Source organism: Oenanthe melanoleuca, chromosome 2 (genome assembly GCF_029582105.1).
Source record: "Oenanthe melanoleuca isolate GR-GAL-2019-014 chromosome 2, OMel1.0, whole genome shotgun sequence".
Taxonomy (NCBI): Eukaryota; Metazoa; Chordata; class Aves; order Passeriformes; family Muscicapidae; genus Oenanthe; species Oenanthe melanoleuca.
Window position 1 is genome coordinate 65,626,481 of NC_079335.1, and position 27,755 is coordinate 65,654,235.

At 38.6% G+C, this 27,755-nt stretch overlaps 1 protein-coding gene across 1 annotated transcript in view; it reads right to left on the reverse strand.

Moving 5' to 3' along the window:
• FHOD3 (formin homology 2 domain containing 3) overlaps positions 1-27,755 on the reverse strand; it is a 365,517-nt gene that overhangs the window by 177,022 nt on the left and 160,740 nt on the right. The window contains exons 4-5 of the mRNA XM_056484679.1: positions 17,357-17,424; positions 3,117-3,222 (exon numbers count right to left, since the gene is read on the reverse strand). Coding sequence (XP_056340654.1) covers positions 3,117-3,222; positions 17,357-17,424 — 174 coding nt within the window. The remainder of the gene's footprint in view (positions 1-3,116; positions 3,223-17,356; positions 17,425-27,755) is intronic.

Consider the following 27,755-nt stretch of genomic DNA (forward strand, 5'->3'; position numbering starts at 1 on the left):
TGGTTTCTAGTCTATAGCCTATATACCAACAAAAGGGAACACTCTGGGAAAGCCAAACAGCCCTAGATCAGGGGACCTGAGCTGAAGTAAACAGTCATTCCTTAGCACTCAACAATAAACTGTCTGGATTTCTCAGCATTGTATGTAAAAGCCACACTTACCTTCTCCTCACTTACCCATTAAAGTAACTAAAATTTTCATGACTCATATTTAATCGTTTTTTGGCAGCTCAGTCTGACTTGAACCAAGTCAAAACCCCTAAGCAGAAATTCACAACCAGGAAACATTATTTTGAAACAATGTGAACTTTTGGAAAAAAGAAAATAATATCCTCAAGAAATAACTTGTACCTGGAACTCACTGAAGCACCTATAGCCCTTAAGCATACATGTATTTTCAGCCCATTTTCCCTCCAAGGTACAAAGCTATTTCTTGATGAGTGCAGGCAAACAAGTGGATATGAAACACTGGGAAATTGCCCAGTCAGGATGACAGTCTCAGGTAGGTGAGTCCTCCAAACAAAGGAGGCAATGCCATGCCTAAGGCCACTTATTGTCACAAGCCCTGCAAACTGAGTTAGAATTGCCAGAGAAAAAGAGTGAAGAACACCAAAGATGCTGGAGAAATGCCAGAATAGGGAACTCAGAAGAAATCCAATCTATTTATGCTTTACGTTAAATGCAATGAAAATAAGGAGAATATATTCCACTCCAAAAGGATTTGCAGAACAAGGACACCACAGCAGGAAGACACAAAATCTCTAAAGAAAGACTACTTTTTACTTCTGAGACCTCCACTACTTAACACTAAGGACCACCTCTGTGCTAACTGTGATGTACCTTCAGTAAAATTTTTCACCTATTTAACAGTACTCCGGGTTTAGTAAAATGCAGCACTGCAATAGGCACACACATCTGCCACACAAAATAAACCCCCTAACCAATCACTATGATCTTCCAAAAATAACATACCAGAAACACTCTTACATGATGTATTTAATGGTTCTTTTCAGCACCCTCCTCAATGTATTCAGATAAGATTGTTTGGCTATACTGTACTTCCAAATCTATCTTTATCTCATTGCACACGCAGACCTATTCAGAAAGTACATGCTGGCTCCTGGAACAGCAAATCACCTGACATTATTTTGGAATTGTAACAAGCTTTGAAATTCTTGAAACACAATCAAGACCAAAACTGAATGAAGCCCACATCACAGAAAAAAATTGTATTATTGTAAAGGATGCTAGGATACACTACCCAGAAAGAAACTTTACCTTCAGACATCAGCAATGCAGTGAAGAAAATGACCTGATTTCAGAAGTTACCATCCCTAAAAGCATCTTCCTAAAATAGTACTTTTACCTTTATGGCATACTTCCACATAGTTAGTTTTTGTTAATGTTGTTTTGTTATATTCATTTTCAACAGGCTGTAATCACTTGTTAATAACAATGCAACAAGATGAGTTTGGAGTTGCATTTGTATGATGCCACGGACATTGACACTAAGGTTCTGTTTTATTATTCATTGAATTCACATGAAAATTTCTAATTTTAGATCATGAAAGCCAAGCTCTTGAAAGAAGAGACCATTAGAAAGACCATTAGAGACCACAAGAAAAGAGATCATTAGATCTCCTTGAATGCTGGATGCATTAGGATATGGGAAAGGAAGGAAAATGGGAAGGCTCCTAGACTGAAGGCTAGACTGTCCCATACAGCACTTTTAGTTTGCTTCCAGTCTGAATTTTCTGAGAGCATCTATGGCCAGTTTTCTCCCAGAAACTTTCAATTTTACATGTTTCTGTGTCCTTGTCTTCTGTTCAAATACTTTTATGTGACTGCACAGCTACTGACATAAAACATAATTCCTGTAGTACTGGTTTGTTTCTTTTATACCTCTGAACCTGGTCTTAGCTTGAATGTCTTCACATGAAGCCTCACTTACTATTTGAATCTTAGCTATCCACAATTCAGCATTTCTGGTTCTTACAAAATCCTTCTACTTATTTTTGGTTGTTTTTTTTTTTTTGCTCCTCAATGTGTAGTTTGAGTTTTAGCAGTTGAATACATCAAAGTGACATTTTTAAATACAGCTATATACGTCAGTCTAAGAAAACTCAAATGAGCAATCTACCACAACTATGCATTCGTAAGCAGACTACATTTACTGTGAGATCATCCAGCAGCAAAAATCCCTTGGAGTAACTTTTATCCCCCCAAAATACTGAAGAAACTCTCCAAATTTACAGCTTAGGGTTCCTGGCTAGATTAAAAACATATGCATCCATTCAGGGACAATATAAGAAACCAGCCTTCTAATCACATAGCACACCTTTTCCAAATCCCTCTCCGAACCCTATCTTTGCCAGTTATCTTTTAAGTGCAAAGAACACAAAGCTCTCATTACCTGTTTAACTCCAAAATGTCAGAGAGCTAAAAATTGTTTCCAGTCAACTGAACCCTTAAGGTAATACTTTCTCCTGGCTTATTCCATAGATGCTGCAAGATATCCAGAGATACCAATGATGCTGCATTCTGCTGCACCACAACAGAGAGAGGCAGTAAGAAAATACATCTCCCAACAGGGTGATCGATCAGGCTGGGTGCTGCCCCTCTCTGTTTCCTTGGTAGTTTTCGTCTGTCTAAGCAGCATGGAGAAAACCCTCCACACTGCTTGGGAAGTCAACAGCCACCCATCACTCCAAGAAAGGAAACACAGATCACAGAACTACTCAGGCTGTGTCCAACCTGCTTGCAGCAGCTCCTTTGTAAAAGATGACCACACTCCAAGAAGTTATTTTGTTCTGTGCCCACTGACACAGTTATCCAGTAAAGGCTTTAGAACACCTTTTTTTTTTTTTTTTTTTTTCTTGGAATTAGAGATTTGCAGTGTAATCTACAAGAAAAGGTGAACAACGAGGAGACTGTCAAGATTCCAAATATTCCAATTTGTTCTGCCCAGTGGTGAGTATTAATCTTCCCTTAACTTTCTTGCATAATACGAAAGATTTAAACTTAGAAGAAAATTCAAAGACACTTTACAAAGAAATTCCTGGAGAGCTGTGAGAGCTTCCAAGCATAAAAACCAACTTTTGGGTGCATTTCCTTTACCTCTCAGGATGTAGTTCTGATAATTCTGGTCAGCTTCTGCCCCCACTTTGATTAAGCAAGTCAGACCTTCAGCAACAACGAACTCATGAACCAAGTCCTTGTCATCCTGTCACAGGAGAAAGGAAAACATGAATTAGATTTTTGAAAGACAAAGAAACAGATTATTCATAATGTAAAAACAAATGCATGCCTGCAACACTGATTTTATGCTTCACAGGTTGTAAGCAAGTATAGAGGACCAAAAGCAGAATTTAAAGTTTTAAAATCAGATGAAACACATCAGTGCAAAGCAAGAAAAAACAAGCTTTAACCTTTCAGTCAACTACAGAAAATTAAAATCTGCAAAATAAGAATTTTATTTTTTTTATTGAAGGCTTGCAGACATTCTCTGCAATACTAAATCTCATCATATCACATAAACAAATATCCTTAAAGGGTCAGGATCAACAAGAGATTGCCCTCTCTATTCCTCAGCATAATTCCAGTTTCAGTATGTTAGGTGTGTACAGCAAAACTTTAAAACTGGTTTTATTGCAAAGTAATATTATATCTATTACCTTAACATAATATTAATTCATTATATTTAGAATGGGAAAGTAAAGTGTTAAAGATAAGAGCACTAGTAGACAATATGATCACACTGTGATGGAAAACAGCAAATACAAGAGAAAATTTTTCACCATCAGTTCTTTCCTCAGGGCAGCAGAATGATCCCATATCACAGGTGGAAGTGACACCAGGGAGAGGAGGGGTTTCCTGGGCCTTACATGGATAACTACTATGCCGAGGGATTATACAGGACCACATCTAAAGCTTGTCTACACTTACAGAAGGCTCATGCAGACCAAAAAAAACCTACTAAGAACTGTACAAAACAGCCCTTAATGAATTAGCTATGTAAATTAGGCACAAGACCAATTAAATATATTAATGGGAGAGAAATACTCTACAGACAATCCCAGTTGCCAACTCCCTTCTTTTAAGTAATCTTAATTTATGCTTTCATACACAACAGTATAATAGACATAAATTCCAGCTTTCCAATGACAAAACCCCAAGATCCATACAGTAAATTTGTTGAGAATGATTTTTGAATTCATGGCAAACACTTAGCAAATCACCAAGAGAAATCAAATAATCAAGCCCCTTTTAGTGAGACATTTCACTTACTGCAAGTTTCTTTTAGGATAGTTTATTTATTATGAATTTCCTTCCTTTACTAGAGACAATTTACATAATTCCTACAGTCTGACCAAACGGGATATTAATAACTGGAAGGTGATCTAGCAGTTTGTGAGAAGTTTAAAAATTATGAGGAAAAAAAAAACATTTCCTGTTTTAGCTGGTCAAATTTCTTAAAACAATTTAAAAAATATTATACAGTCATGTATAGATACACTAATTTATCATATGATAAAGGTCATTTATCATTTAAATAAAGTACAAAAGTATACAAAGTGGAAGCATGCAATCATGCCCCACATCCTGTTGAAAGTATATCGTAAAAGGCTAAAATACATAAGATAAAATTCATCTCTGCACCCTTGAGCTAAAAAATTCTTTTTATCTCTTAGTCTCAATGTTTTAAGAGTGCTATTTTTTTTCAGAAGCTAGATAAAAGCCTTTATAGTGTTTTCTGAAAAGCTAAAAAGTTTACAAACTCACATGTCAGACCAAGGCACTACAGATGCAAGCAGATAATTTTATGCAGACAAATTTCCTCTATACATTTTCAGCATCATGGGAGCGCTCTCTCCCATGTATCCCTTTGTTATATCATGTTTTTAACTCAAAGATACCTGAATAATTTCTTCTTCTTTAAGAATTTTGAATCCTGCTTCTCCTAAAACTCAAGAGTGGAAACATATCCATGGAATCTCCCAGCTAAACTTAATGTAAAGTATATTAAGGGTTCAGATAAACTAAAGCTATGTGTCATGGCAACAAATTGTCTAGTTTAAGAGAAACAATATACATAACAAATCTAATTATGGAGTGAAATAATCACCATTTTTTTCAGATGGTAATGAATTAATCCTAGTTTAAGCCTAGTTTAAAAACATTTCCTTTTTCTTTAAATGCCTTTTTTTGATACTTAAGCATACAGGTTGATTTTGCATCAAGTGTGTTTGCATCCTCCTTGGAAAAAAGGAATCTATTCTGGATTGACACAGAGTGAAATAGAGAACATTGGAAAAACAGGAAAAAGTAGGAATAACTGTGGTCTGAAGATTCTGACTTTTATTAATAGGCCTATTAAATGCCTGTTTGAATAAAATAAATGACATTTGGATGACGAAGAAAAAAAAAGAAAAAAAATCCATATAGCAGAGAAGTTAACAGTAGTTCCGTTTCAGTCTTTCAGGTTGAACTCAAAAAACAAAACAAATTTTTTAATAACATTTAGCAGTTAAGGGTGGCTTACATTCAGTGAAAAATTAAAAACTGAAACACCCAGTGTAACTTTAGGACGTTTCCCCATAATCTTAAATAGTGAATACACGTTAGTGCATCACCTGTGGAAAAATTAGAAATTAGCGTTTGATTGTCAAAATAAATCAAGCTAAAAATCTGGTTTTATGTTGATGATATTAATTTATTTATTTGTTTAGTTAGTAATTTAATTATTTATTTTTTAACACGGACCTTTCCAAAGCAAATTTTGAGATCTGTCTTCTGGAGCTTTTTCAAAGCAACCAAGTCATAAAGCCACCTTAAACTGAAAGGAGATATATTGCAGGGGAACAGCAGAGGAAATAGAGGGGATGAGGAACTCCAACCAGACTGCTTTTGGAAAGCACTGAATAAACAAATCAAACCTGAATTAAAAAAAAATGCTTTTAAGGTACTTCTCCTTTCCCAAATAAAAGAGAAAAAGAAGGTGTAATGAGGTAGAGTACAAACACATCATGCCTTAGCCATAAATCTCGACTCAGTACATTATCTATCCCATCATGTGTATACGATGAGAGGAAAGAAGCAAACATCTGGAATGTGCAGTGAAAGATGAAAGGCACGCAAGCCCATACGTTCTACACTGAAAGGAGAATGTTTACATCAATTTTGGTCTAGGATAATCTTTTCAGACCCATTAGCTTGCTGACTTGCCAAGTTAGGTGACCTCAGGAGTAAAGGCTACTCTCTAGCAGTGGTTAAGAGGTTCAGGTTTCCAGGAAGAGAGCATTCATTGTTCAGAATATATGGCATGAGCATGACAATGATACCTACAAGTACATGCCACACGTGTGTGGTAACAGCTAGAAGGAGGCAGGGAAACATTGCCATTTGCTATGGAAATGGACTCCTCTGCTAATATTGCAAAGATTTATGACCCCTTAATCAGCAGGCATTAAGGCACTGATGAGAAAAGCAGCAAAAGAGGCAAAGCTCTCTAAGCTTACTGCTAAGCTCCTGCAACCATAAAGATTGTGCAGTGACATAAATGCTGGCTACTTAAAAGTCTTCATGAAAATATATCATTGGCCTCATCAGACAACTATATTTTGCTTGTTTATTCACCAACTTGAATTAGATCATGTCTCCTCCTTTTTTTAGGGATCTCAAAGGAAGACAAAACAAGATAATGCATGTCTATGCAATAGATGTCTATTTTGGTCCAATATATAATGGAAAAGACACTAAATATACTCAAAGTGGTGACTTTAAAACTTGCTCATGTGGCTGACAAAATGCACAAACCATACTTTTTCATCTCCATAACTCAGCATAGCAAGTAAGAAGACCCCACAAACCCTGTGATCAAGCAGTTTGTACCACAGGCTCCTGTGCCACTGGCAGAAGTAGTGGGGGGCATTGTCTTCCTTCCCACACATTTGTACTTTTCTAATGTAGTTTTGCAGTCTCACCTGCAGATGAAGACTGAAGACATTTTTCTAAGGAATGGCACTTTGCAAGAACATGTTTTGTCTGATGTGCAGCTTCCATGTGCAAAGATAAATTGTTTATGTACTGCTTCAGATAAATCCTTCTGAAGCCTGCTATTTCTGTGGGCCATATGTTTGAAAACTTTTACTCAAAGCATCATTATTTTTATGCCACAAGAAAGTTGCTTCATTTCTTAATAAGAATTGAGGTTTTGGAACATAGTTTCTCGAGGGGATTTTTTTTTAAATCTAACAAGCACTGCTGCAAACTTCATTCCAAGTATTTGGGGAAACTGAATTAGTAAGTAAATATTCACACTTGGATATGCACATATGTATTTCTTTCTTACGTGGCTAACAGCTGTGCAGAGTACTGTCTTTCCAAGGAATCATAAAACAAAGCAAGTTGCTTGTCTATAAGATTTCCACCCAGAAGAATCTCATTTTTATGTTTTGAGCTTCCCCCTCTTCCCTTAATAAGCTATCCCATTGTTTCTATGTGCTTAAGCATTCCCATATTTAATTCTATCTTGTACAATTCTCTCCTGTTTCTGTTACAAAGTTAAAGAATGAACATTTTACAATGTTCATTTCTTTGAATAAGGAAAACCATGCGTTTCCCATGGTTTTCAGGTTCCCCAGCCTGTGCTCTCCACATGACACATTATTGAGAGAGCCAGCAATCACATTCCGTACTGACCAAACCTTCCAAAATGCAAAAGTTGCTGTGATCCAGCCTAAAAGTGAGAGCAGCACCGGCAGAATGCCAGTCTTAGACAGGAGTATCTCTTGCTAAGCTTTGCCTATGGGTTTACAAGAGGGGGTTGCATTCAAACTGAGATCCAGTGGTCCATGCATTTCTGTAGCTGCTAGGGAATGAGCTTCCCTCTCTGCTCTGTCACTATATAACATCCCTATTAAGAGAGATTCAAACTCTGATTATCAGGTCATCTCTGATTTTGTCTGTAAACCAAAAACTGTAGCTTCACAAAGATATACTGCATTCACATTTCAACACTGTGATAATTCACTAGGCAAAAAAAGTAAGATGAATATTGCCAATTCACTGGGCACCATGCATACAAGGAGAAATATATGTCCAACTTAAAGAGGAGGACCATCCTCCCCTGCTGCCTGAAATCTTTTGGGACAAGATGCTGGCAGCGTATCAGTACAGAATCCTACAAGCAGAAAGGGCACAGCTCATTCAGACACTGCCTGGCCTGGCTCCTGAAGTAAACATCCCTACTTTTCAAGAGGGAGAGCTAGTGAAATTTTGACTCACTGCTATGTTCATCTATGAAACAGTATCCTGGCAGAGTGCACTGTCCCCAGTCCACATTATTATGTCAGAGCCAGGTCTCCTTGGACAGCCCACTTCCTCAGATTCCCCTGCCAAGAGTTCACACTGCACAGCATTCAAACAACTGAAACAGAAACCCCAAATGATTATGCTCAATGTGAAAAAACAAGTAACAAAGAAAGCACATTGATCAATAATATGCCAGTGCATTTTAGCCCTCTGAAAAACATAAAAGATGGCTACACTCTTTAGAAGTTAAAGCACATTTTTTCAAACAGCCTCCACCTCCCTTCATTTTTACTTTTAATCTCCTGCGAAGTCAAGATAGGATCACGAAGTTCAGCTGGTTTTAGGAGGATTAAGGTTTAGGGATTAAGCTTCATTCATTTGGGGATGTAAATTAGCGGCAGAGGGACAGCAGCTGACTGGTGAGGAAAGGGAGGAAGGAGGAGGCAGGTCAAAGAGCAAACCATGCAAGACTGCAGGCTTTTGCTGGCATAAATCTCAAATGACAATGTATCTGGCACTCCAGCACAAGAAAGTAAAATAGAGGAATATTGCCCAATATACTTCAAAATCTTTCTCTGTTACTGAGTGCATAAAGGCAGAATGATAAAATCCAGGTTTCTATTAGCAATAGCATTAATGATTAGTAGGTCCTTGTTCCACCCTTCCTATACTTAATAGTACAAGGAGAATAGAAACAGATCCTTTTCCCAAAGCATTCCTCTGGCTCTGGCAGACCCTCACATATACAAAAAAAATCCCAAACCAACCCCATACTCTGCTCCTGATTTGACTGCCCTGGGAAGCAATAGCCATGTGGCAGCACAGACCAGAACACACTTCCATGCCCTGAGAACCTGCATATCCACAGGCTTGCTATATAATTTCAAATGCTCATGTGGTTCACCATCCCAGCAGCAATGGAAAATTAACATGCAGTTCCTCTCAGCTGCCCTTTCAGCTGCCTACCTCTGCAACCTCAGTGACTACATTAGAAATAAATCACAATTAAGCCTCCACAATAATATTTTTAACTATAGCTACCTGCCTTCAGCATGCATCGCATCTGCTGAAGTTACCAGCAAAATAATTACTCCCATTGACAAGACTAAATGATGTAGTAATAAAAGTTATGTCGTGCTCTATTAGAAACAGAAATCCCAAAGCATTTCAATAGTCCAGCTTTTTTATTGGCTAAGCAACAGGTTGCATTTTACAGATCAAGATTGGCTTGCAATGTTTGCCATTAGAAAAGCTCACTCTGGCTTGAAAACTGAGTAAACATAGTCAGGAAGTGATTGAAGGAGCACTGATTGCCAAGATATAATTTATAGTTACTTTCCCACACTTCAAATTATAGTTCTGTCCTCTGGACTGCAAAATTATCAATATAATTAAAATACTAGATTGCCAATCCAGAAGTGCCTGATATTATCTAATTCAATTGTCACTGTCCATTTTAAAAGCCAAGTCATCTATTGCAAACAAATCTGGAAATAAATCATTCCAAAAACATACACACATGTATCCATACATAAACTGAAGTCCTACAAGTCTCTCAAGACTGTGTTGCCATTTCAACCTCAATTATTTACGAAGTTACAAAATACTTCTATGTATGGACCAGATGAGCCAGTGGTTAAATATGCAAGTCTTGTACTAAACATGAAACCTCAGCTCTACTTTGTGTCAGCTCTACTTTTTGTCAGCTCTACTCTTAGAAGATGAACTAAACACAGATCTGAGAGCCCTCTGCTGTTACAGACTCCATTTCTCTTGGACATGCATTTCCACCCCCTGATACTTGGTAACCCAGAAACTACCCCAAGATAAATGCTTGGCAGGTTCACTTGCCATCTTCCTTCTGTCAAATTACCACCAGCACACCTAGAACAGCTCCTTGAGAACAAGATTGCCCTAGACTTGTCCAGGACTTGGGACAACATGTTCCTGGATTTGGGATGTCCCAAAACTGCTCAGCTGCTAGAAACAAATGAGGTAGAAGCATTTTAATGGTAAAGGGTCTGCAAGGAGCAAGCAGCTGGTTTGTATCTCAATGGAAGCTCCTTCTCCTTGCTCTGCTTGATGATTGCAAATGCACTTTACCCACTTTACAGACTGCAGCAGCTCTGCCTTCCTTCCAAACTTTCCCCTACATTCCTCCATGCTGTGGCTCTGCTCCTCAATTTCTTATGTTCACCAGTCTACACCTTCCCAACTCATTTAATGTACATCTATGTAGAAGCATGGCCACAACATGACACAAAGACATCAGTATTTTGACATTTTTCCCTTTTTTCCTATTCTTTTTTTTATTTACATGGAACAACATTTTACAGCAGCATGCATGGAAATTGCCATTCTCCCTTACTTTCAGTGAGGCAATATACTTAGCCAGCCTGCACTGTAAAGTTTGGCTTCTGGTGGTGACAACAATGAAAATTTATCCCCCAGTTCTGTTGCTAGAGGAAAGGGATGCCATCCAGAGGGTCCTTGACAGGTAGGCCAACACAAACCTCATAGAGTTCAACAAAGTGACCTGGGTCATGGCAATTGCAGACACATTTACAGGTGGGGCAGAGAAGCAATTGAGAGCAGCCCTGTGGAGAAAACTTGGAGGGAAAAAATGTGGGGGGAACTTGGGTTGATGAAAAAGTCAACATGAGCCATTAATATGCACTGGCAGCCCAGAAAGCCACGTGTATCCTGGGCTGCACCCAAAGCAGTGTGGCCAGCAGGGCATGGGAGGGGATTCTGCCCTCTGCTCTGCTCTGGTGAGACCCATCTGGAGTGCTGTGCACAGTTTGGGTGTCCTCACATAAGAAGAACATGGAACTGTTGGAGCAAGCCCAGAGGGGGCCATGAAGTGGATTAGAGGACTGGAGCACCCCTCCTACAAAACCAGGCCAAGAGAGTTGGGGCTGGTCAGCCTGGAGAAGAGAAGGTTGCATGGAAACCTCATAGCAACCTCCCAGTATCTGAAGAAAGCATGCAGGGAAGTCAAAGAGGGATTCTTCAGCAGGAACTGTAATGATAGGACAAGAATTAATGGGTAAAAACTGAAAGAGGAGGAATTTAAGTAAGACCAAGGAGAAAAATCAGCCTACAGTCTTTCACGTTCACATTTTTCTGGTAGATAACAAGTCAGTGAAACACATTTATTGGCACCTAACACGTAGGGAAGGAAAGAGAAATTTGTACAACTAAGACAAAAAAACAGATTCCTTCAGTGGATGTAACTAAAAACTCCAAAAATTACTCTTGTCTTAAGTTAATTAAAGACAAAATTTAGAGAGGAAATGGTCCTTAGCCTGCTCAACAAAGTTGCTCCCATGTCACATTTACATGCCTAAAGTTTTCTTTCTTCAATTACCAAGATTGAATTATTGTGATCCTGCCTCATCTTCACCACTATCTTCTTCAAAAAAGTCTTATTTCCCCTTTACTCTGAACAGGGTGCTTCCCTTTGTCTGTTACTTCAGTCATTAACTTCACTACTACATAACCTGCCTGATTCCTGCATCTTATGAGGAAGCTGCAAGTAGAAAGCCATCCTACTGTGATGATGCAATGTTTAATTCTAGTGCTCCCACTGAACTTAACTTTGTAGCTGGGATGATGCCAAGTTCACATGAGAAAAATCCCAGAGTTATCATCAAGGTCTACTACTGAAAATGTTGGGCTGCCTTTTTGGGGTGTACAGAGCAATAAACTGAGAGAGAACTGAACTGTGCTACAATTCTTAAAACAAGCTGAAAGAGAGAACACAGAAAAGAAACTGTGCTCCTATTTAACATGCTGAATAATTGGTAAGCACCTCTCTGCCTTCAATATTTAATTTTTTTCAGTTAATAAGCCCAGATGATTAGAAAATCTTTTTTCCTCTTATAATTTCCCCCCCCCCCCCCCCCACCCCGTGAGTGCAAGAAGCAAGAAGCAAAAATAAGTCACATCTCAGTCTCACATTTGATTATTAGGCAGAAAATCTTCGGTTGCCTCCCCCCCATAATGGCAATTAGTGGGAAATAAACAAAAAAAAAGTCCTGCTGTACCTATCTCTGTTTACCACAGTCTATCTCCTTATATACACTCAACCACCAGAAAAAAACAGCAGTGAAACTAAACACATTATATGCCACTGACTTTATGGGGACAGAATTTAATTTTTTGTACCTTTCACAGATAGCAACACACTTGCATTTGTCCCCCCAGTTAATAGTAAAATCTAAAAATTCCTAGAAAAGCCACTTCGAGCAGACCCTACCAGGAATATTGTTCATGGCAGACAAGCAACACATCAAACACCATTAGAGCATTGTATTACATACCTGGGGAAGGTAAAGTAGACAGGGGCATCATACTAAACAATATTTCCTGTTCCAATTCAAATATTCACTTGTGATTAGAGAATGAATACTGGTGGCTTCCCCAGCTTTAGGCTATCTTTATGGTGTAAGAAGTTCACATTTTTTACTCTCACTAAGGACTGTAACATTGTCTAAATATGAAGAAGGCACTCTACTTGCTAACTAAACTGAGAAACTAATTTTGTCATTTAATGTGTCATATCTTTTTTATTTATAATCTCTAAACAGTAATGAGACATCTCCTTCGAAAATAGGATTAAACAGATGTGTAAACTTCTACATAGAACTATGGTGAATTTGATTTGGGAAGGAAATGAAGGTTTCTCTTTTTCATGACTTAACCAAGAACCCTTCCAAGAGGCTCTTAAAGGGGAGAGGTGGCAGGCAGCCTCCTCACAAGTGATGACAGCAGCCCCTAAATCAAGTGTCACACAGCTTCAAACCCTAAGGAGTCATCAGTCATGCCTGCAGGAGGGGAAGGAGCAGCCTCCTTCCTTGAGATCAATGAGGCAAACACAGAATACTCCTTCTGCACTCCTAAGGATGATTGATGACTCCTCAGCAGCTGAAGTGTGTGACATTTGATTTCACTCACTGATAAGATTGTGTCTTCTAAACACCTTCTAGTTAATGTTTCCAGGGCCCCCACATAGCTGTTCTTTGTGACATTTTTTAACACAAAGCTCAATTGTTCAATGATTAATGAATTTCTCAACAACAGACTAAAATTCTGTAAGAGAATTTTGTAACTGTGTCCCTTGATACTCTGATCATGACACAAAACAGGAATCTAGGCTCCTTTAGAAAAGTAATGGGAGATCTTCTGCACCTGTCAAATGATACTTGTAGGCAAAACAATCCTAAAAAAGAACTGGTTTTTTTTTCCTGAAGACTTTAACATATACACTTGAGATCTGCTTTTCAGAAAACCTAATGTATTGATATTGATTAAAAATATTTTCCAAAACTTTAATAAGCAGATTTCCACAAGGCTACTGATACCAGCAGACTTGACATGTACTTTATGGCTTCCTTATTTTTCTTACAGCACCCTATTCTTATCCAGTTATATCCTGCTTTGAAATGATGCAATCAGCATGATTTGAAATTATGCTTTGTAACTACAATTGCTTATAGGTTCTAAAGCATGCCTGCTTTATTTTATATCCTGTTGTATCACAGGCCATTTTTAATAAACTTTTTTAATATCACTTAAATCTCACAGCACTATTTACATTTATTTTTGTGGTATTGCTCAATTTTCTTTTGCTTTTAAGATTGATATTGAATTAAATGCTTTAAACAGATGCATTTTTAACTCTCTTATGAAAGGAAGAATGTTCTTTGAGCCTGATTTTCTAAGTGCCATGTTTGGCTGGATTCTGTTCAATGCCTTTGGAAATTGAAGCACTTTGTACAAAAAAATCATGAGCTTTTGATAAATACAAGAACCAGGCAACTTGGAAGTCTGTCAGAAAATCCATTCAAAAGGAGAGAAACTGTACTGGTTGTCAATCATATCTTACCCTGTAAGTTTGTTTGTCAAAAAGCATACTGGTAAACAGAGGAAGAAAACTGCAGTACAATCCAGAAAAAGATGATGACTGTGGCTCTCTCACCCTTCAGAATGAATGACTGGAACAGAATGGCAGTGCTGTCAAAGAAAAGCGCTCCACATAACCTTTATCATTTTGCCAAAAGCAGCCCACCAGAAGAAATCAAAGAGAAATTCCAAGTGCGGACTTGCCAAATGAATCTTTCATCTAAATCTCGAAACAAAGGCATTGCTCTTGCCAAACACTGCTAAGCTTTGCTGAGGCCTCACGTGAAAAATCAAGAGCTCCGACTATTTGGAATTCAAATTCAATGTAAAACTTGGGCTTATTCCCAATTAATGCAAATGAAAGACTGCACACTACCTTGAAGGTCTTTAAATTAAAAGTGATTCTGACATAGAACTGTGCCAAACTAAGTCAGCAATGATGAAATTATAAAAAAATGCTGTTATAAACTGTCCTGGCACTTAAAGACATGATGAAGTCTCCATAACACTCTGAAAACTTGTTGTTATGAAAACACTCTTTTTAAGTCAACATCTTATTTCCAAAATGTTACACTCTCAAGGAATTTGAAATACTCTCTATAATGGCATACAAAATCAAAAAATGTATTTATGTTGAAAAACACACTTTAAAAAACTTTTATGATAATGATAAATTTCTAATGCTGACATACTTTCATGTCATATGAAAAAAAAAAGAAAAAGAAAAAAGAAAAAAAAGAACTGCAACAGCTTTTTTTTCTAAAACTGATACAAAAATTACATCCCATTCTCTCTCATGGTTCATTATGAGATAAACTAAAATCATAATCAAAGGATGCCTTAGCAATGCTATTGTCAAGGACAGCAAAGCTGGCAGGCAAACCTGGGTTGACAGGGGTTTGTTTTCCAATTGAAAGTGTACTACCTCAAATATTTGAGCATATTCTATGAATATTCTCCAGCCTGAGGAAGACCTTCCAAGTGTCCCCTAAGAGAACCTGTATTTTAAGAGTATATGTAGATTTTTAAGGGTATGTTTGCCTAGCAATTAGCCACAGTTCCAACAGAAAGAGCTTTTTTTATGTGGTAACTGATAATTCCCAAATTCCTTTTCATACCACATACATTAGAAAACAAGAAAGTTAAATTCTTCAAGGAAAATTATGTCCTGAAACAGTCAGAAAAGTTTCACTTAAAATTAAATTCATACACAGATATGGGTCGTGTGCTTCACTTTTCCCTTCTCTCTCATTACTCTTCAACACAGTCAACCCCTTAAATTAACTAGGATAAATAAATATTTAAACAACATTTTCATTAAAACATCGAATCAGCCAGAACTGGAGGGTTCTCTGAAAGCACTGAGCACTTGTGTTCAGAAATTTCTACTAGACTTCAAATAACTTATAGGGAAGAGGAGATTTATGAATACCCAAACTGGGAGAATTCATGATGGAAGGGCATGGGAGGTGCAGGGTGGGTGGGAAGAGAGGCTTAGCACTCATTGCTAAATATCTGTGAGTGCCCAGATTATCTGTGCAACGCATAAATGCAGAGAAACACAAATATTTCCCAGAAATAGCTGAGGTGCACAGAAAGAGAAGAAACCAGAGAAGACTCTTGGAAATCTGCCTGATTTCCTGTGAGCACACAGTCCATATGCTTGGCAAGCTCACAGGGAAACCCAAATTGCATCCTTGTGACTCTCAAGCAGTCTCCCTCTGGGAATGAGGGACAATGTCTCTTGAAGAGACAATGGTTTTCCCAATCTGCACTCATGAGATGATAAGACTGCTTTGAACTAGAACTCCTTCTTTGTCCAAAAACTTAAAAATTTAGGGACATTTTTCTGACCCAAAACACATCTTCAGCTATCAAGATTGAGCATTAAACGGTCCACCCTTCACCACTCACTCCTATTGTTTAGAAAATTTTAATTCTGGCATTTCCTAAATTCTAAATGCTTAACTTTGAAACCTATAAAAAGGAAAATTTGCAGTTCTGCAGTCTTTCATATTTCTTAAATATTTTTATTCTTCTTAGAATAAATGTCTATTTAAAACAAAGCAAAAATGTTCAACTACGAGTTTGAAATCTTTCCACCTACCCATTATAGCTAAAAAAAGGATTGTAGGTTGTCATCCTCCATTTGGATCCATTAGTAAAGAAAGAGAAGTGCTCCTCTCATTGTCCTCACTTATATTTACTGAAAATGTAGTATCTTAAATGAATTCCATTTTAGAATCACATTGTGAGTGTGCTCTAATTCTCACAGATGGGGTTTTCTTCCACTTTTCCTGACCTCTTCTCTCCAACAAGTTTCCTCACAGTCTCTTGCAGTTTTCCCAAGTGTCTCTCCTTATCCAGTAAAACCAATCTGAAATCCAAGATTTTAATTCAAGCAAATTTCTTATCAACCACACCACTTGTCTATCACATTATCTACTTCCCCACAGGACCCAAAATCCTGCAGATTTCAGGTTTCCTGCATAAATGAACATTCACATTCAAATCCATGCCTTTCCTTAAAATGATCAGTCATCACCATATCCCCCTCAGTTCAATGAAGCATCTTTCTGGCTTATGAGTAAATCTTTTCCTCTAAACTCAGTCTAAATTCAAACACATTCAGACCTCCCAGTACATTTTGGTTCCCCACTGGAACTGTTGCATGTCTTCCACAAGTATTTTCAGTTTTTGATGTGGTTTAAACCCAGGCTATTTGTCCATTATCAGGCCAACATTGGGCCATCACTCTAACTCATGGTTTCCCTGGCTCACCTTTTCAAATTTCCCACCAAGTCTTTCAATACTAAGATATGCCACTGTCTAAAGAGCAGTCTAAATTTCCACTTAAGAGTTTCAATTTTCTTGTCTTCTCTCCTGACAGGTTTACACTACTCACTCTGCCATTACGCCACGTCTGGTCCTTCTGCCAGACTGAAGGAACATGGGAAAGGTTTGCAGATCATAAAAATAAAAGACTCTAAGAAGGAATTGGCTAATTCCAAATTACAAATGAAGTCTTAAAAGTCTCTTTTGCCAGAAACTGTAAGTTATTAACTAAATTCTAAAAACAAAAAAGAAAATTTAAATTCATGTTCAAATCACAGAGTACACAGCTATTATTTGCTCACCTGAAATATTTGTTTCAAGGAAAAAAGTGCCCGTCTCAGCTCCCGTCCGTTGGAATTGTAAAGTTTTTCTGGGAAAACAAAATAAGACAAGAAAAAAATGTCAGCATAAACAAAACTGAAAACATAGCAAAAATGTAGTACAGCTTCTGAAAGAATCATAGCAACCACTTCCCATTAGGCAGAATTCTCTTAAAAAAAATTAGCTTTTAAAAATACTGATATAGGACTTATTCATTAAATCTGCATGTAAACAGGATTTAGTTGTTTACAACTCAAGATGGCATCTCCCAGGTGAATTCACAATAGCTTCAACAAGATCAGTGAGACACAATTCTCTCTGGAGTCTTTGAAAATGCTTAGAAATACTGTTCTTTCTTCATTAAGGTAAATTTAGGGTTTACTGAAAGTACCAGATTAATCTCAGAAGACTCGGCTGAGACCACTCTTTGCCTTTGTTATCAAAGCTAGAGCCACTGAATCCCATCCTTGACTGGCTTCCCTCTAGACATTCTTTTCTCATGTTCTCATTTTTCTATTGTTAAATCCTTTCTCCAATAGCAATGAACGTTAATACCAGAAATAGTCGGACAGTCTGTTCTTAGCATAATTCAAAACAGTGTTTTATTCTCCTGAAAACTGATCTTGACCTTTTTCTAAATGAAGCAGAAGCCTTCTTTTCATCATCCAATACTGAAATGTATTACTTCATTTATTCCCCTACTAATGCATTCTCACAGAAATAATTTAAAGACAAAAGCAACTCTGCTATCTATCTTTTTGAACCCTGCTACAATGTTTGTGCCTTTAGAAGAAGTCTTGGGCTGAGCATCTCAAGTCTGTTGTTGCAAATTTGTGACTGTGCAGGGATAGAGCAGAAGGTGAGCTCTTCAAATCTTCCTGATCTACTACACTTAGTGTATCTGATAGAGAATTTATGCAACACTTCTAGAGTACTAAATTTATTACACTACTGCAATCTAAGGGCAATGATAAAGGAAAATCAAATCTCCACGGTGACATACTTTGCCTCACCCACAAATCATCATGAAAGCAACCTCTCTGCAATGGATAGTGACCAGTAGGCCCTGAGATAAAAGCTGGAATGCCCATGGAATGATAAAATTCTTATGATAAAATTAAATATCAAACCCCAACATTTCATTTCTTACTTTATCTTGTCTATTTCTCTTTCAATCGCCACTTTACATTATAGAACTAAGTTAAAGTTTATTGCTCTCTGTCAGGAAGTTGCAAAAAAAGGCACTAGCATTTGAAGATTCAATGCATTTATAAAGCAGTCATCATTTTTTACTTCAATCAGGGTAGGTGAGGTTCAATTTTAGGAAAAAAACATTTCTTATTCCCAACAGTCATCTTCAACCAAAGGAAAATTATGAACTAAAATGTCAGCAGAACCAACACTTTTTTTTTTTTAAACTTTGAAAGTAATTTTGTTCATCCCTAATTGCCTCTGATTTCAAAGGCAGAATGTACAGAGCTGGCAAAACTATTGTTGTTATAAGTTGTCTCCTTTCTTGCACTTTTTGTAGATCCTTGACAAAACATTGGAGGAAAGATTTCACTTCAAGCCATAAACTTAGAGGCATACTTTAATTACTCTCACTTAAAAACGCACTGGCATGTGGGACCACATTTCTTGGCAGGATAAAGAGTAATTTTGTCAGGAAAGCCTAAAGAATAATAAAGATCTTCTAAGACCCAGTCTGTCAACTTTACATGCCACATTACACAAAATATTCCTTTTTGAAAGTTACCTCCATCTGGCATTTGTTATTACTAATTTCCCTCTATTCATACATAATTCACCAGCATCATTATGAGCAGAATGTCTCCAAACAAGGCAGTGCATTATCATCTTAATTAAGAGAGGCACCACTTCTTAAAGTCCTGGCAACTTTGTACATAAATATCAATGTCCTAACAAATGCCATCTGTTGGTCTTGGTCTAAAACAGAAATCATCATCCAGCCCGGGGTGAAGTCCTAACAAACCATTGTTATGATACCATAACACTGGTTGTTTCATTGGTGCGTGAAGATTTTTGGTACATCTCAGAGGAACAATGCTGAACATTTTTTCTCCTTGGTCTTTTCACAGAGCATAACCTCACCCTTGGCAGGCAGCACAAACAATGCTCTCCCTGCTCGTCTGTAGCAAAGAGGACAGAAGTTACAGACTGCAGCTCAAAAATGGAGTCTGTTGTTAGAGCTAAGAACCAACAACTGCTGCAAGTACCGAGTTTGACAACAGTTGTGGCACGTGTCACAAATGTTTGAGGTGGGCTGAAAATCCATCTGAGGAGTGACAGCCCAGGTAAGCCATCTCACTTCTGACATCTTCTACCAAGACAATGTACAATGTACACTCGCAGGTACCTTCTCACGCAGAGCTGACCTGATTCAAGCAGGTCAAAGATACAAGTCCACAGCATCTTCACCTGTTACTCCTACACACAGGCAACACACTCTCTGCATAAGTCTTGACATCCACTTCTACAGCCACCAGAAACATTCACTGACTGTAACCCAAGAAGGAAAGAGATGTGGCCGTGCTACATCAGAAGATGTTTTGGTTTAGAAAACCTCAGTCCAGGATGAACCTCACTCAGAGCAGGAAAGCCTGTGTAAGCCAAGGTATTGCACAGACCCTTAAAAAAGCTTGTACTTTTATTGTGTGTGCTGTTTTTCAGATTACAGCTGGGGGATTTTTCAAGGCCTTAGAGAATTCCCACTTGTTAACAGTAACTTTAGCACCTCGTGCAGCTCAGGCTCATTCTGAAAGCTCTAGACTGCAACTGAAGCTACAAAAATGCATCAGCAGAAACTGAAAGGCAAAAATCAGTTCTGAACTCTTTTCCTATGATGGAGAAAAAAAATTAAACAAAAAAAAGAGAGAGAGGAAAAGCCACATTTGCTTACAATGTTTTCACATTGCAGATTCAAAAACTAGACAGCAAATGCTTTTTAATGTTAGTTTTATGCAAGCAGTTTAAAGTGTTGCCCTCTGAAGCAGACTAAGAAATAACTTTCCATGTTAAAGCACAGAGATCCCAAATTCTCATACTACCTCTCAGGAGAGTTGTATTTAACTGAAACAAAGGATGCCTACAGCTTTGAAACAGGAGTCTAGCCTGCTACTATCAGCAAAGCAAGACAATTCTGAAGTGCTCCAAGGAGAGTCCAAAAGACTCACATGTCACTGCTTTGCTATAAGGTGTCAGATAAGCTTGAATATGTACACCAAGACTGCTTTACATGAGAAAACCAACCTCTGAATTTCAAGCAGGAACATGTGCTGCTACTCTCCCTGCAACTTCTCTGGCCCTTTGGTAAAACACATTTCCTGTCCTTTGCCAGGCCAGGTGCAGGCTGGAGACATTCTACATTCATATACTCCAGGGTAAGATAAAAGAGGTCATCAAGTTTGTGATAATAGGTAGACTTCATCTACCTATTAATGATGGTGTCTTTGACAGCCATGTGCTAATAAGTGATGCTATTGCAGCCACTTTTACTACTTTTCTTCAAGAAATAAAGAGCTGCATCCGCAGCTGTGAAATAGTTTTAATTGCATATCCACAGATGACAGAAAATTCCCCTTGTGGTTCCCTCTGATGTTAACACTAGAGGGCACTGCTTATTTCCTTATTTTATAAAAGAAAAGGCACTCTGCTCCTCCGTGGGCTTCCCACTGATAGAGCAACACTGTTTGGGATGCAGAGTTGGTACTCCATTAACCTTGGAACCCTGATTTTAATCTGTAGACTGTAAGATATCCTATGAAATTAAAAAGCATCAGCACAGCCAACCTCTTTCAAAATCAGAGTCAACTTTTTTGAAACTGATAGAAAACCAGGTACTGGTAGGGGTTTGAGTTTTATTTACCTTTCTGCAAAAACCAAGAGTCACATTTATTAAACTATCCTTCACATCATACCATGGAGGTGTATGTCCTTGAAAGAGAGAGATTCCCTTAGCTCAGCACTTGTTTCTAGAGGCAGAGAATCACAGATAACCAGACTTGTGGTAGTTACAGACACATGTGACAGGTAACAACTTCCAAGTGGCCGTGGTTAAGAGAAGCCTTTATGCTCTAAAAGAAAGGTATTATATATTACTCTGTATTTTTGCTTGTTTCTACTTTTGTGAAAAACAGCTCAGGCTAAGTGAAAAGGGATTCCTATAGGTGAATTTGGTACAAATGTAGCACTGGAGGAAAGGCAGTTTGGTTTGAAATCATCTTTTCAGAAAGGAAGCGAAGTCTTTAAAGTTATTTATCAGACAACTTGCAGCTTTCAAACGGATTCTATATTTTCAAAGATAATTGTCAGGGGCTCAAATTTCATTGGCTTTTCACCTCCTTTGACTACATGGGATTTTTAAAAGAAAATAATAATTTGTTCTTATATCCTTAATTAAGGTACTGACTTTCCTTCTGCCTTCTATGGGAAAAAAATGAGTCTTTTCAATCCACAGTAATAAAAGAAAAAGTGGAACGGGCTGAACATTGCTTGGTTCAGTCCCACGTGTTACACCTGACCTCTGACCGACAGGGTACCATCCTCCTCCCTTCCTCTTCCATCACACCCATTGAATTAGTCCCTGGGATATAGTAATTTATACAGCATCAGCCTTTTGAGCTGTTGGCAAAGGCTTGTGAACATCTGGCTGAGCACAAATGGGAGTTGCTCTGCTTCACTTACTGCTGCCTGAATGACCTCCATGTCTCCCATCCATGCCTCTTTTCTTTAAACTATAATTTCAAGATGAAGCTCCTTTCCTTACAAAAACATAAAAGGGAGATTAACTCCATATTTGATTACATTAGCAGGATACCTGGTGCAGATCCCCTTAAATGACATTTGAAACATTTCCTGCCATTCATTTTTACCTTGCATGGGACAGAAGTAGCAATATTCTCTGGCTTCCAGTACCACTTGCAAATTAGCCAGTACTCAGAAAATAAAAAACTTAATTCCTCTCCTTGCAACAAGGAATAAAATATTATTTTAAATGCTCACTAGGAAGAAGTATTAGTGATAAAATTGAAAGGCTTTGAAAATTTAAATGAACTTCCTATCTTTCCAGCAGCACTGATGGGAAAGAAAACTTGAAAGAACAAAGAAAAGTGTTTAACTGGTAAGAAATTCTGGCATTTATTCTTTCTGTGAATACCCACGCCACATTTCTAAATTTATTACTGCACTATTCTGATTTTAAATGCTTTTTATCTGAATGAATGTATACAATTGTAAAACTAAAAATCTGAGGAATACAGCAAGAAGTCAGGATCCACTCCTGTGAACAGGCATCAGGAACCAGCCTGGTTCACTCGAGTAGGCCCACGGGTACATGCAGTGCTGCAGATCTATAAAACAACTGTATATAAAACTAATTAGCGTAGTGTGCCAGTCTTTCACTGTATGTCAAACAAATTAAAGCAGTTCTCTAAGAAAAGACCTGGTCCTGTGCCAAGAATAGGCTCTTTTCTTAGTTTTGCTTTTGTCCACGAAAGTTAGTCATAAATGTGTTGGCCAGACAAGGCACTCTCCTTTTCTTCCCAGACCCTCTAGAAAATGCACGAAAAAGGGATTAATTCACAGGCATATTGCCCACTATTGCATTAACACAATTGCTTCTTCTGCTTAGATTACTTCGTTTTGCATATTACAAATTTCCTTTTTTTCCCTCTGAATCTGATCTTATTTTGTCTGGATAAATGGTTATGCATTAATTAGAGGACCATGTCACATGTGAACTCAAGCTACATATTCTCCCACTGATCCAGGGATAAATGATTAGCACTTAGCACAGGAAAGGAACTTTCTCACAATAAAGGACCTTAGGCCAAGCAAGTGGCTGTGTACAGATCTCGGGAAGCTGAGCCCACATCACTGTCAGCAGCGACTGCTTTGGAGGAATGTGCAGGCTGCCTCCAAGGAATGCTGCCCCAGCTCCCCGGCAGAGAAATCCCTCCCTGCTCTCCTTTTCATTCAGACACACAGCAGCTGCTTAGCTAATTATCTGGGACAGTGGGTCCCCTCAGTGAGCAGGGTCCTTTGCCCCCACTGGGAGAGGGGGATCCTTTGTCGGGAAAGGATCCTATTACGCCTGCATATGAGAAGAGCTCAGCTTCAACCCTGCATCCTTATTCCCTTTCTCTGTAAAGGACCTGCAGGTGGGGAGTGGGAGGAGGGAAAGACAAAATAGCCTTGGACACCCTTTCCTATCCCATACCCTAAAGCCATGCTGGCAGAGGCTCAAAGTAAAGAGTGCAAAGAGCCACCTGCAAACCCCAGGGAGCCTGTGGGTTTGGACTGACAAGCAGGGAGAACTCCAGGGCAGGATCTCCCCTGGGAATGAAAAATACCCAATTCGGCCAGCACTTCAGAGCAATTCTATACACTCATGCAGGGGATTTTCTGCCTCTTTGAGAGCAGAAGTCTGCTTTCCTGACACTGCAGAATGTACCCAGCACAAACAGCCCCTGGATTTCCACAGGGAGAGTACACATGGCAAAACTCCCACTCTGGGAAGACGGGTTGGAGCTAATATTTTTTGAGTATTTCTCTGAAATGCCAAATGTCTTAACTTCTGTCACAAGGGAATTAACATAAAACTGTCAGCACAAGAATGATTATATGTTTAGATCCACTGAAAAAAGTATCCGCTCCTGCAGGTGCAAGTGTCCTCCCTCACTTATTGCCCCTGTGTTTCTAAGAGATATGAAATGGCACTCAATCAATTACGGGAAATGAGTAAAATATAAGAAAAGTCTAGAGAATAAAGAAGAAAGACAATGACCCTGAGGATGAGGAATCAGAGACATGCAACAACAGATCCTTTTCATTCTGAATACATAATTTCTGAATGTCCTGGTGACTCCCCTATCCTTTGTTCCAGTCAGTCAGATCTGGAGGTTCAGCATAAACTACAGTAACATGTAAATAATTCCATGAGATTTAAAAGAAGGAGGTTTTTATGCAGATATCTGGTAGAAGGGACTTTCCAATCTTTATCGTACTCCACTGTCATGGTTTAACCCCAGCTGGCAGCCAAGCCTCATGCAGCTCACTCCCCCACCAGTGGGATGAGGATGAGAATACAAAGTTTAACAGTGAGAAAACCTGTGGGTGAGATTAAGTGAGTTTAATAGTAAGAGAAAAAGCCACCCACACAAGCAAGGCAAACAAAGAATTCATTCACCAGTTCTGATGGGCAGGCAGGTGCTCAGCCATCTCCAGAAAAGCAGGGCTCCATCACGCCTAACAGTGACTTGAGAAGACAAGCACCTTCCTTCCCAACGTTCCCCTCTTCCTTTCTTTTCCCAGCTTCATATGCTGAGCATGACACCCTGTGACATGAAATGCCCCCTTTTGGTATGCTGGGGTCAGCTCTTGTGCAGCCCCAGCCCCCTCGCTGATGAGGTGGTACAAGAACCAGAAAAGGCCTTGACTCTGTAAGTGCTGCTCAGTAGTAACAAACACATTCCTGGATTACCAAAAGTGCCTTCAGCAGAAATACAAAACTTGCTCCCAAACTAGTTACTATGAAGAAAACTAACTCTACCCGAGCCAAAACCCCTCTGGCAGCATAACAGGACTAAAGTGATCTCTTCTCAATCATTTCTACCAAATTTCTGCATATTCTGCTTGTTTTCAAGCAAATCACATCATGGATAAACCATTAGCTAGAGTTCCCCCTTTACAAATCTCTAAATTACTACCCTTTTACCTCTGTAGACCCATCCACATAGAACAAGGAAGAACATTTGTCGTGCTATCTGCACACATTATGGCAAACGAATGCCAATGATTTACACTAAAGGGAGATGTTAAAAAGAGTTTATATAGTTAAGTGCAAAAGGAAACCTTAGTCTTCATCTGCTGGATCCAGGTGTTCACAGCTGTGGAAGATGGGGCTCTCTCTGTATGTTGCACTGCATTATGTTAAGATCCTAAAAAGTGAGGGTGTCAAAACTTTGTCTTGCTTCTTCCATTTCTAAATTAGTCTGTTAAGGCCCAGCTTGCTCATAACCAAAAGAAATGACATATAAGCTGATGTAGTCTGAGAGCAGTGTGAAGCTGCCTGAGAAAAAGGGTTTGCACTTTTCCTTTTAGTTTTATATGTCTATGCTCACCACTGTTTCCCCAGTTCTCTACTGCAGAAACCTGTATCAGTTGTCTTTGATTGCTGCTGTGGAAAAAAGGACATAAGCAGTAAAAAGGCCCAACAGTAGGAGAGCACAACAGCAGGTTCTACCTAACATATGAAGTAAAAATCAGAGTGGGACATTAAAACACAATGTCAACAAGGAATCACTTAACTAAACAGAAAGCAACAGCAACAATCCCAAGAAACTTCAATAGTTTGAGAATTTCAGTGATTGAAACCCACAGGCTTTCAAAGTTAGCTGTGTCTGGAGAGATAAAGAAAATGCATAGGGTGTTCATTGCCAAAAGACCTTTTTTAAAACTGGCTTTCAGGGTCTGGCTGGGGAAAATATTGCAGGCCAGTGTCACAAAAAGTTTTCCTGCTTTCTAATGAGCCAAAAACTGTGACTGAACAGCGAGTCAGGTCTGAATCCACTTCCCATCTGGTTATCACCACAGATTTTATTTCCAGTTCCAAATTACTTCTCCCATGGATCCCTTTTGATTTTGTAAGCTAGAATACCGAATTCCTCTTTACAGTTACAGTTACATTTCCAAGTGAGTCTGATGCCTACTGATAACGTTGAACCCATGGAGACACTATGTAGGTCTATGCACACAGAACAAACTGCTCGATTAGCTCAGTCTTCTTTCCTTCCTTGAAATAAAAAGCCATATTCAAAAGTTACAGCCTTTCCAACATATTAAAAAATAAAATAGGTTGCCTCTTCAGCCTACTTATTCTAGCTATGGAACAGGCACTGTAATGTACTTCCCTACAATGATTTATTTATATAGGTCCTCTCCACTTGAATGCAAAAGGCACTAATATGCTCTTTAGCTCTGAAGTGCAGGAAACAGTACTTTGGGTTGACAGCTTCAAAGGAGTGCACTTCTGCATGTCCAAAAAATGGTATGACTTCTCTTCTGTAAAAGTCAAAGGGTTACAAAAGGGAAAAGGCTGCATAGCAGGGTCAAACATTACGACACCGTATTAGAGCAAGTGGTGATGGAAAAGACTTGAGAGGTCATCTTGTTCATCCTCTACTAATGCAAAATTGTCCCCTAGAGAGTAATACAGCAGGAAAGTAGTTGTTATGCTAAAATATAGGTTACAGAATTCAAGAAAATGGGGATGGGGAAAATTGCTAGAGAAGAAAATAATATAGAAGAACTTACTGCTTCTTTAGAGATTACTGCAGTAAAACTGAAGCTAAACCATAATTTTAAAAAGTATGTGGAGACCAACCTTTAATGTTTGTTTCAGTTTACAACTTGGTCTCTGAGTTGCTGACCTGTGTGCTTGTGCCTAAGCCGGTACCCCCTGGATTAGAAATATTTAATAAGAACATGCTAGTCATGATTTGTTTGTCTGGTTTTATTTTATTTTAAACACAGTGCCAACATATTGCTCCGCCAGTATTAGTAAACAAAGAGCAACAACAAAATTATAGCAACCCATCACTAAAAAAAAGACAAAAAAGTGAGGCACACCCTTACTATTCCTTAAATTATGGATGCCTTATCTCTGCTGACAGCTTGGCAAAAGGCAAAACATCTGAGCACAAAGACATCGCAGCTTTGTGCCAAAAACCTGAACGAGCACCTGAACTTAAAGCTCATATCAAGTTTTACTGTTGCATAATACATGACAAAGTATGTCAGATGCTATCTCCAAGATCAAGTTGTTGCAGTGATCCTAAGTCCAGCCTCAACAAGTGCATCAGAATTAAACGAGTCATTTCACTTCAGAGGATGCAGCCTCCTAATTAACTGAATGCATTGAAGTATCAATTTGTTCAAAAATTTGGAAAGCAAGGATGAAGCCATTCATCTGATAGCACGGCAACAAGCAAAAGAGTAGCAGCAGTTCATGTTGAAAACCTGATAAAGCTGCTTCTCCTCAGATTGCTGCTAGCAATTAAAACGTTGCTGGAATTTTTAAATACCTGAGCCTGCATTGCCCATGTGCATATGAGACTTCCCATGCTGCTGGAAGCAACAGCTGCTGGAGGCAACTGATTCCAACTCAGGAGGGTTTTGACCATTTGAAGTGGCCAAGACCAAGAATCCACCACAAAATCCTCGCACACAAAAACCAGTAGATGCGCCTGTGATTGTGACACACTTTCAGTATTAAGGATTAGTATTTAATTGTACTTCAGCAACTCCCAGAAACATCATCCACACAATCACAAAGATCTCTTCTGGAAAGCTTCCAGAGGT